Here is a 10,148-nt window from a genome sequence, read left to right on the forward strand (position 1 = left end):
CGCAGTCTGGCGGCTCTGCAGCACCGACTAGTGGCAGACAGCTGCATCATATTTATGCAGCCTCGCACATGAATAAAACTATTATTTCTGGTGCCAAATCGGGTGGGGGCCGATGTTTAATCACACTCTTTGTGTACACGGGGATGAATTGCATTCTCTCCGCAAATTAGTAAACTTGATACAAGTCATAAAAAATGTTCTCGTTGAACAAAGTGTTCTGGCAGCCTTTCTGCACACACCACTCCGTGGTGAGGAGACAGGATGCCTGAGGGAGATTATAATGATCCCCATGATTTGGATGAAACAGGAGTCCAACCGAAAGCCCTAAACAGTCATGTGAAACAAAGCAATCCTCCACAGTCCCAAATAATTAGCTTTTTGTTCAGCACAGGAGGATAGATGACACATCGGGTGGGTCTGTGAAGGCCACCTTTATCTTTTCTGCTCAACATTCACAAGCTTGTTCTAGAGGCAAGCGTCTCTGGTTTTAAAGTGTTGCACCCTCAGGCTTCAAAGACATTTCCCTTTCCCCAAAGTTGGCTCAGACAGATGCCAGACCTTTTCACTATACCTTAGATGAAGTGACAATAAAATGTGAATATGTGCAGATTGTTTTTGATTCCAATCACATTAGCTATTAAAACAGTCATTTTTGTGGTTTTGGCTCTGAAAGCTTTACAAATCTAGCTTTCTCCGGTAATCCAGAGAAATTGATCAATTATATGCATGTCAGAGGGGCTCAGAAATACATCTGCAAGTTCAATATTTATATGTAATCTGTAATCAATTATAAACAATTTGCAAATGATGAAGCAGGGGCACTCCTTTTTCCTGTGTTTTCTAGCACTTCTAATATCATTTGAAGCAACTTGTCACACATTTTTACGGCTTGAAATAACTTTGAGAGAACAGTGAAACCATGAAATCACCAAAATACCATGACAGGAAGAACAGTAAATGATAGGATTCATGTCCAGGACTGTATTTACTTAGCTCATGTACCAGCCTGATTACATGGAGAGGGTGAGCCTTATGACCAATGTTTCAACCAGCCACTAGGGGGAGAGCAAGATATCTTACTATGCATTTAATGAGCACCCTTTGGGGGTTTTAGACAAACAGTCAGCTGGCATCTGAGGGTTTAAATACCTGTCATTTATTTGAAGGTGTCTCAAAAATGAAATCACAAAATAAAATTCAACATAGAACATGCAAAATACCAGGGGTGTCAAGCCGAACCGGCCAAGCAGTGTCCAATCGGCCAGCAAGATGAAATCTGCCAGCTCTGACAAATTGACATTAACTGCAATATATTCATTTGACCATCGGGGGTGCACTTTGGTCTGGATCACGTGATGAATTAGTGATAGAGGAATGTATCCACATTAAAGATAATTTCTAGAATTTGACAAGTTATTCTGATGAAAATATGAACTAGTTTACTATTTTTTGCAGTTCCAGTGAGATGTGACCAAATGTTTTCTGCCTTCTTTGATGTAAACAGTGTAATACAAATCCACTGTGACCTGTGAGGTTTAAAGCACCTGGTGAACTGAAACTTGATGAAATAGAAATTGCAGTTCTTATATTCAAATTTCAGGTTGTAAAAGCTCAATAAATGTCAACTTCTTAATGTCATATTAATAGTTTTTTTTTCACTAAAACAAAGACATTCACAGTTATTTATAGATTAAGATTTGTGGCCCCTGAAGGAAAAGGAGTTTGACATGCTTGCATTCTACATTTCAAAACCTTAGCTTGGTTTTTATTATATTTTGATGCAACATTTTCAGTCACTGCGATATGTAACAATAGAAATATTAAGTCTTTTGTGCCTGTAATTCATGCATGAAAGGGGTTGCGGCGTATTTCACTAGGATCCTGGACTGAGTGGGTTTTTTAGTCTTCCGGGACATCTCTCGCTATTCACAAGTTCTGGTTTAAATTTGAATATGTCTTCAGTGTGTCTCCGCTGCGCCAGGATCTGGCTCGCCGTGCACGCTGAAAAAGCGCTCTCAGACGTTCCCCCGTCTGAAAAGAGAATGATATCCTTTATATGACACGGAGCCAGAGTCGGTGTGTCTGTAGCCGTCGGCTGTGTCAACAAGACGGTGATTAACAATCTTACAAAGTGGAGAAATGACTGTTTACCCGTTGGCACGTCACAAAGCAAATATTTGCGCGATTGACACAATGGATATCGAGTAGATTCTCAGGAGGCAGAAATCAACTCTCACACCAATCAAAGACGCGCCCTTCGTCATTGTGTCTTAACTAACAAAAGACTTAAGAGCAGACAAGTGTGATTACAGGAATATAAAAGAAACACTAACTGGAAATATGCGGCATTGTTCATTCAGGGCGTCTTTTGATCAGGATTGCTGTGATTGCGGTGTTTGTGGCCTCCAGTATCCCGCCGTGCTTATGTCAAAGGCTGTTAGCTTAAGCATGCTTAATGTCGCTTGTATATCTTTGCATGCCGCCTGGTATTGCAGGCCATTTGTCTCTGCATTCGCTCACCTGTGCGACATTTCTCATCCAGCAGTGACAATCCAGAAGACAAGGAGGCCGAGGTCAAAGAGGAATCCAGTGGTAAGGACTTTTCTTCGTGTAACCGGCGACAGACATAAGTAGTTCTGTCGTCTTTTTGATTTATTTCAGACGTTCTGTCGAGAGCTTTAAAGCGTTCGCACCATCCAGAACCGGAGATAGTTTGAATGTTATCCGTATAACAAAAAGAGGAAAGACAACTTGATAAGAACTTTGAACCCGACACAGAACCAGAAAAGATTTGTTGTTACGCTGAGAACTCATCAGTGAGTGATGAAATAATCTCTTTCGGGAAGATGTGTATGAAACCATGATAGAGCAGATCCAACGAGTCCATTTTGTTTCCCTGTTTGAAGAATATGATCATTTGGAAGAAACGCAGTTGTGAAGATGATGAGGACCGACAGATTTTTATTCATTTTATTAACTCACTGGTTGATTCAGTTATGTCTTTAACACAGTGGTGCTCGGTGATTGTTAGCTTATGGAATATTTTAACAATCTGCATAGTCTAGCTCATGATTTGGAATTCGGTGAATCAATTATATTAATCCTGAATATCGGGCTCCTTGTAATTGTACACAGCATTTTCTGACCCAAAACAGCCGACTGGAGACGAGTTGACCTCACGTACCTTTTAGCTTTTACTCCAGTTTGAATAGTTCTGCAGTATCACACATAAACCTTCAGGTCTGGAAGTCAAGGTTCCTCCTCATTCACGGCTCTCCCAGCCTCTTTATTCCATTGCATGATACTTAAATTGGGACACTCTTCAGATTATACACAACCTTTTGCCCATTTTTTTCTAGGATAATCCGCATTGAATATAGGAGATGGTTTGTACCCTATTATTTTTAAATCTTCACTTAAAGTGTAGGCGTGAGGTAGGTCTAGAGCACATTTCATGAAATCTTCATACTTTAGTCTCACATGCAAGGAGTGAAACTATGATGTCATAGCCCTTAATATACATATATTTATATTCTGATGTTTTAAATGAGACTAAAACACAAGTACATGTCATTTGAATGTCATTTTCTTTCACTGCAGCATAGATACTTTCACATTCGCACGGCGCTTGTATCTTTCAGCCACGTCTGGATTCATGTAAAGCTGAGGGCTTTAGGTCTCGAAGCTTTTTCCACAGTGGTTGCTCCAACGCCCTGTACCCTGCTTTGTATGAAGCCGGTATAGGAGCTGGAGGGAGTTTCAGTACTTGTGCATTATGCCTTTTCTCAAATCTTCACAAAGAATAGCCTGGATATACATTTACTGAACACTTTTACCCATGGGCCTCACTGAATGATATTGTAAGCCACTCATTGAGGAATAAAATAGACATTTATTCAGTTTAAAAGGAGAAAATAATGGATACCTAATCCTCATCCACTCTAACAGTTATTTCGACACCGGCACACTGCTCAGGACAGGTTTCAGCCTCCTGCACCCTTCTGTTGATGAAGTGCATATGGAAGCTGGATTCTGACTTACTTATTCAAAGTTATCATCCAAAAAAAGTAGTTTACTTTGGTGCACATTTGAACCATATTGTATTAATACTCAAGCTATAATTCGGGATCATGCATCGATATCTGGTTTTTAAAGGACAAGTGGCAGTACTACCCTTTAGATACTTTCTGATACTGAGATATGAGTTCTTAATTAAAATGCCATCAAGCCTCATTTACGCTGCATACGCAAACGTGTGAGCCCCGAAACTCTTTAGCATGTAGCATGCAGCACGGCTCCATCATAAAAACTCGCCAAGTCAACAGTGCCAATGATGACGGCCAGTAAAACGTTGCAGCCTTATATGTCATTTGTAAACTGTATGAACGCCTGATAAGGAGAGAGCAAAAAGTACAGACTTTGAAGTGCAGATCATTTCCCCAAAAGGCCGTCAGACAGTTTGATATGGCACCGTCTTGGACAGCAAAAGGAAATGAGGCAGAGTTGAGGCCCCGCTCCGAGACTTGGAACAGTCAGATTCTTGCTGATTGTGTTTGTCTGTCGGGGATTTCGCCGCCCCCACGTTCAGCCACACTGCTCCTCATTCATTCACTCCTTCCACTGCGTCTCGGACGAGAGGCCTCCGAGTGGAGAGGCTCCGTCTTGACGCGGAAGCGTGGGAAAACGCAGGCAGCTGCACTGGATCTGTGTGTCTCGGATGTGCTTGAGAACAGACGGAACAGAGCAGAAGTGTGTGTCGTCCTGAGGTGATCCGGTTCCTCTGTGCTGCAGGGACGCTGTGTGTGGACCGGACTCTGGCGCAGCCTCCCCGGACCGTGCTGCTCATCGTGAACTCTGACGTCAGGGAGCATGGCTTCCTCCCTCACCACGTGACCCTCGACCCCCAGCTCAGGAGCATGCTGCAGTGGGTGGCAGCCTCCATGGCCGACGTCCCTCAGATCCAGCTGAGTTCCGACAGAGAGCTGCAGCAGGTGATTCTCTATCTGTTCATTCCCACCGCCACCGCGGGATTTATGATCCGGCACCGAGATTCTTCCCGACCACGTCATGCTCCCGTTATGAAAGAAGTCATTCTTTCTCTGATAGTTGTTGGTTTTCAAAGGTTAGAAATCCCGTGAAGCTGTGTCCTGGTTTCCACTACAGTTTGCTTTGTTGTGGAGACAAACCACCAGCTACTGCTGTGTTTAAATAAAACAACTGGCGTCATGTTTCACAGCCACTGAACCCTGTCAGATCATCGAGTAACCCTTCCTACGCGCCTCCAGATGTGGTCGCTTCAGCGCTAATCACAGTTCATCATAGAACAGATGAGTTTACTGTGAGTTTGGTTTGTTTTGGTCAACTTCGATGAACAACATGAACGGATGCATCATAATAAATTGCAATACTAGAAGCTGTGTGTTTTATACAATTAGGTAGGTTAGTAGAAACAAACTCAGTGACCGTCTAAACAAAGAAAAGAGCAGGTCAGAAAACACGAAACGCTTCAGATCAGGGACTTTTAGCCCCACAATTCACACAATGTGCAGGAGACACATGCAACTTTATGTCTCCTTAATATCACCTACATTGAGGGAACAATTTAAAATGATATCTTACAAGAAGACAATGAAATTTGTTGCTCCTGGTAGTTTTTGGGGCATCTTGATATTAAGAAATTACAATAGTTCAGTTTAGAACTAACATAGAACCTAATATTCTCTCCCGTACTTTGATGATTGAAAGGTAGATTTATTGGCCTATTGTATCCCAACTCATACCAGCTGTCCATAACCAGACTGCAATGAATAGCGTCATAAAAGTCATCAATCTTATCATGATTTTATTTGGAAATCTGACAGGTCTTAGATAGAAGTTGTACCTTGTGTTACACTTTTTTTTGTACTAATGTCAGTCTAAAGCGCTGTTTACCCGACAACGTCTTCAAGTGAAAACCAAAAAACCTCTGTCCTGTGTTGAGGGTCTGTATTACGACATTATGCAATAAAGGTGCATGATGTACCAATGTCATAAATGTTCAGCTCATTATGGAATAATCTGCCGTATTTTATAGTAAAAGTCATGATTGCATTTTACAATAATTTGTTAGATTCCAACAGTTATTACAAAATGCTGCGTTATTACATAATGTGGTGCCACAGGGTCTGTTTACATAAAAGTGATGCCTGGAGCCAATGAAGATGCAACTTTTTGAAAACATAAGGACTGAATCAGAATGTTTTCAAAAACATAAGGACTGAATCAGAATGTTTTTGAAAACATTCTGATTCAGTCCTTATGGAAACCGGGGGGAGGGGGAGGGGGGCCCAAGTAGCCTGAAACATTGTCGTGTAAACGGGGTCTAAGTCACACATAACACATCCCTCCCTGAAGCTCTTTGCCATTCCCCTTACATAGAATTTAAAGCCGTTAAGATCAATAGAAAAACACATGGAAGGTATGAAACAACTACATGCTGTCACAGACCTGTGAGCAATGAATTAATCCTGATGGGAAAATTCCATCAGTGAAAGACGACGCTGCAAACACTCATGCGCTGCAGTCGTTGACTCATCACATTGGACCGGAAAAAAACTAATCCTGCGTACATTTCAAAAATTAATCTGATTTTCCAAAACCATTTGTCTGTTGGCTTTCTTGATCTTTAACATATTTATCCCTTTCATGACTAATTGGGAAACCTCGCGCTGTAATCCTGATTCACAAGTTGACAGACCAAAACAATCCACGTGGTAATTTCTGAGTTAACCCCCCCCCCCTTTTTCATTTAGACCACTGTTGATAACTCTTTCAATGGCTGTTCCTGTTTTGAATGCCTTCCAGCTTCCACTGGTGGTCCAGAGGCTTCGAGAGCGGCGGTGGCGGGTGGGAGAGCTGCTGCACACGCTGCTGCGCTACTGCGAGGAGATCCAGGCGCCTCAGCCCAGCGAGGAGCCGCCCCAGGCGGGCAGAGAGCACCACCGCACCCCCCTCTTCCAGTGGCTCCTGGAGCATGCTTAGGGCTTTTCATCTTTCTTCAATTTTTTTTTTTTTTTCCTCAGTTCCAAACCGGGCTTCTGCAATCTTCACCGCCCCCCCAAAGGGCATCACACAAATCAGCTCGAATGTTGGCGGCCCGTGTCACCGAGATTCACCTCCTTTCTGCCTTTTCTCTTATTACAGCTCTTGAGCTCACTCCTCTGCACCTTTGCTTGGAAGGCCTCACACATCGAGGAGGAAGATGTAGGAGCGAGAGAGAGAGAGAGAGAGGGAGGGAGTGAGGAGGAGGAGGGAGAGAGAGAGAGAGAGAGAGACCCAGCCCTTGTGTTTCCAGACAGAAATGCAGTGAGTTGAGAGGAAGAGAATGTGTTTTCTGTTAGGGAATCCCCACAGCTGCTGGGCGGGTGATGTCAGTACACCCACTGCTCACCTCCGCGGTGGTGTTTCCACATGTCCAGAGTCCAACTGTGCGTGTGCACACACACACACACACACACACACACACACACACACACACACACACACACACACACACACACGCACACAGAGCACACCACACCCTCGTGTTATCAGAAACAAGGAGACATTATTCCACAAGTATTCCAGCCTCACCGTATTAACCACTGAAGCTCCAAGGTATTTATGATGAATTCACAATGATATAAATGCAATCTTTAAAGTGATGCATTCAGTTATCTTGCGATGAGGCTTTGGCTTCGTGTTTCGCCGGCTCTCACAGCTACACACACACACACACACACACACACACACACACACACACACCGACACCGACACCGACACCCCATGTCGGTGGACACTTTGGTGAAGGATCACCGTGGCAGGTCTGGCTGCACATGGCCTGTGGATACGTTGCCAAGTTTACCCATCAGAGTGTTGATAGCAGTTTGAAATCTGGAAGTTTTTTATATTTCAACTAAATTGACAAGTGTTTCCGAATCCCTTCACTCAAATAACTAAGTGACACCTTTTGTCTGTTTTTTCAACTCAAGTAAAAAAATTTCAATGTTACATGTGCTGGGGAAACTTTTCACGTTCACACTGAAATAGTCCCGGGGTTCACTGCGGTGATACTGCTTCATCTTTTTCTCTATTTTCTGGTAGTTTTTGAAATGTCTCAACATTGTAGACAGCGTAGGAGGTCCGGTGATGACAAGTGCACACGCCGAATTCTGTTACTGAGTAAAAGGCTTGAAATGAGACGACTTTGGACCCTTTCTGTGAGGAGTTTGCTTGTTCTCTCGCAGCTTTTCATCCAAAGATGCATTAGTTTGGCTTACTTGGTGATCCTAAAGCCCCGTTTAGATGACAATGTTTTCAAGTAGAAATGAGAAACTTTTCGTAACGCAACTTTTTGAAAACACTCCAACGTTGCCACTGCACATGCCCACCACGGTCATAGTAACTACTTCTGCACATGCTCAGTGGATGAACAATAAGGTTTGCCTTCGTTACAATAACAACCAACAGCTCCCACTAGTGGCTCGATATCTTAACTACATCATTTCCACAGTTTCTACCATCGTTTTCAAAATGTTGCTGTGCAAACGCAAGACTATTCTGAAACGATGCGTTTTCACTTGAAATGTCGTGTAAACAGGCTCTAACGTGTCTCCACTGTGACTATAAGTTGGATGAAACTCTAATTGAAGGAGCATAGAATAAAAAATAATGGCAGGATTTGAGCTTTGATCTGAAAAGCTGTTTAATCCGATACACCGATTGAGAACAGGGTGATTGGTGAGATTATTTGTGGTGTTAAAACTCTTAAAAAGTATTCAGAGAGAAAGAAAATGCTCCCCGTCTGTTCCAGTGATTGAGTACCCAGAGCCTCCCTGTGTAAAAACATACAACTTTAGTCGTGATAATCTGAGCCGATCTCTTGGCCGCCGTTTACTCCCCAGAGCTTTCCAGATGCTGCAACACTTCTTGGCTTGCCTCGATTGTCAAACTCAGTAAAGTACTTGTAGCGGGTGATGTTCACCAGAGGGATTTCAGGTATTTGAAAGAAGCGAAGGAAGTTTTTTTTTTTTTTTTTTTTAAGGGAGAGCATAGCTCACGGCTATTTACACCTAAAGAACCAGTTAGACCAGGGGTGTCAAACATAAACAACCGGCCCGCAAGAGGCTCCAATCCAGCCGGAATAGTAAAGATTACAAAGAAAACATTGATTTTTTTTTTTAACAGATTTCTTAAGATTAGCGACACAAAACGACACTGGGACCCGAGCTCAGATATCGGTGACGCTACCATGAAAGATAGTAAACGAGCATCAGTCTTAAGCCATGCTGTTAGGGTTTATAAAAACACCCATAATGCAACAGCTATAGGAGAAGTGCTTTTTTTAGACATTTCATTCTAATTTGTACCAAAAGGTTTCATTAGATTTGGCTTTATGTTGAGATTGGATTCTTTTTGTAGTCTGCGCCACAACAAAGAAAAACTTTAAAGTTTGAATTTAAGGGTTATTATGGAACGATTTCACCAGCAAACTAAAATGTCTTTGACACCCCTAAGTTAGAGGCATTAAAACGTTGTTATTACCGTATTTTCCGGACTATAAGTTGTCGAAAAAGCGCAATGAAGAGGTTAGTTATTCTTCCATATCCATACGTAACTGCACCATCAATATATCTGGGCTTTCGGCTATTCTAGAATCTTTTGTCCTCAGCTCAGTTATTGGCTTATCGATTAGTGTTTTTTATTTTATTTTCTTCATTACGGTAACACTTTCTATGCTTTTCTCCAAGTTACACACATACTCTAAACTCTTTCTCAGTTTATCATTTTCAATGTAAATTTTTTATTAATTTTGTTTGGGAGACATTTCTGTTGCTCTCTGTTATTCTGTTGCCAGACAGTGACATCTAGAGGTCTCAGATGGTATTACTGGAATTTATTTTTATATGTATGTAAGTCCATTCTGGACATGAGTCACATGACAAGGCAAACCAAGAGAAAAAAAGTGTCACTTTTAGACCGGAAAATACAGTAATTGTCTTCATGACAACAAACTAAAATGTACTTCTTGATCGCTCAATCGTGGATTTGCTCATTTAAATCAGGTAAATTGAAGATGTCCTGTCGGGGGGGAAAAAGGCATCCCCTCCCCCGACAGTGGACCCCCGTCC

General features: G+C 42.3%; 1 protein-coding gene across 1 annotated transcript in view; it reads left to right on the forward strand.

The window, feature by feature from the left end:
- akap11 (A kinase (PRKA) anchor protein 11) overlaps nucleotides 1-7,475 on the forward strand; it is a 28,565-nt gene extending 21,090 nt beyond the window's left edge. Inside the window, exons 10-12 of the mRNA XM_080478993.1 lie at nucleotides 2,543-2,592; nucleotides 4,792-4,991; nucleotides 6,844-7,475. Of these exons, the coding sequence (XP_080335119.1) occupies nucleotides 2,543-2,592; nucleotides 4,792-4,991; nucleotides 6,844-7,020 (427 nt within the window). The 3' untranslated portion in view covers nucleotides 7,021-7,475. The remainder of the gene's footprint in view (nucleotides 1-2,542; nucleotides 2,593-4,791; nucleotides 4,992-6,843) is intronic.
- Nucleotides 7,476-10,148: the final 2,673 nt, after the last annotated feature.

This window comes from Lipophrys pholis (assembly GCF_963383615.2).
Source record: "Lipophrys pholis genome assembly, chromosome: 13".
Classification (NCBI taxonomy): domain Eukaryota; kingdom Metazoa; phylum Chordata; class Actinopteri; order Blenniiformes; family Blenniidae; genus Lipophrys; species Lipophrys pholis.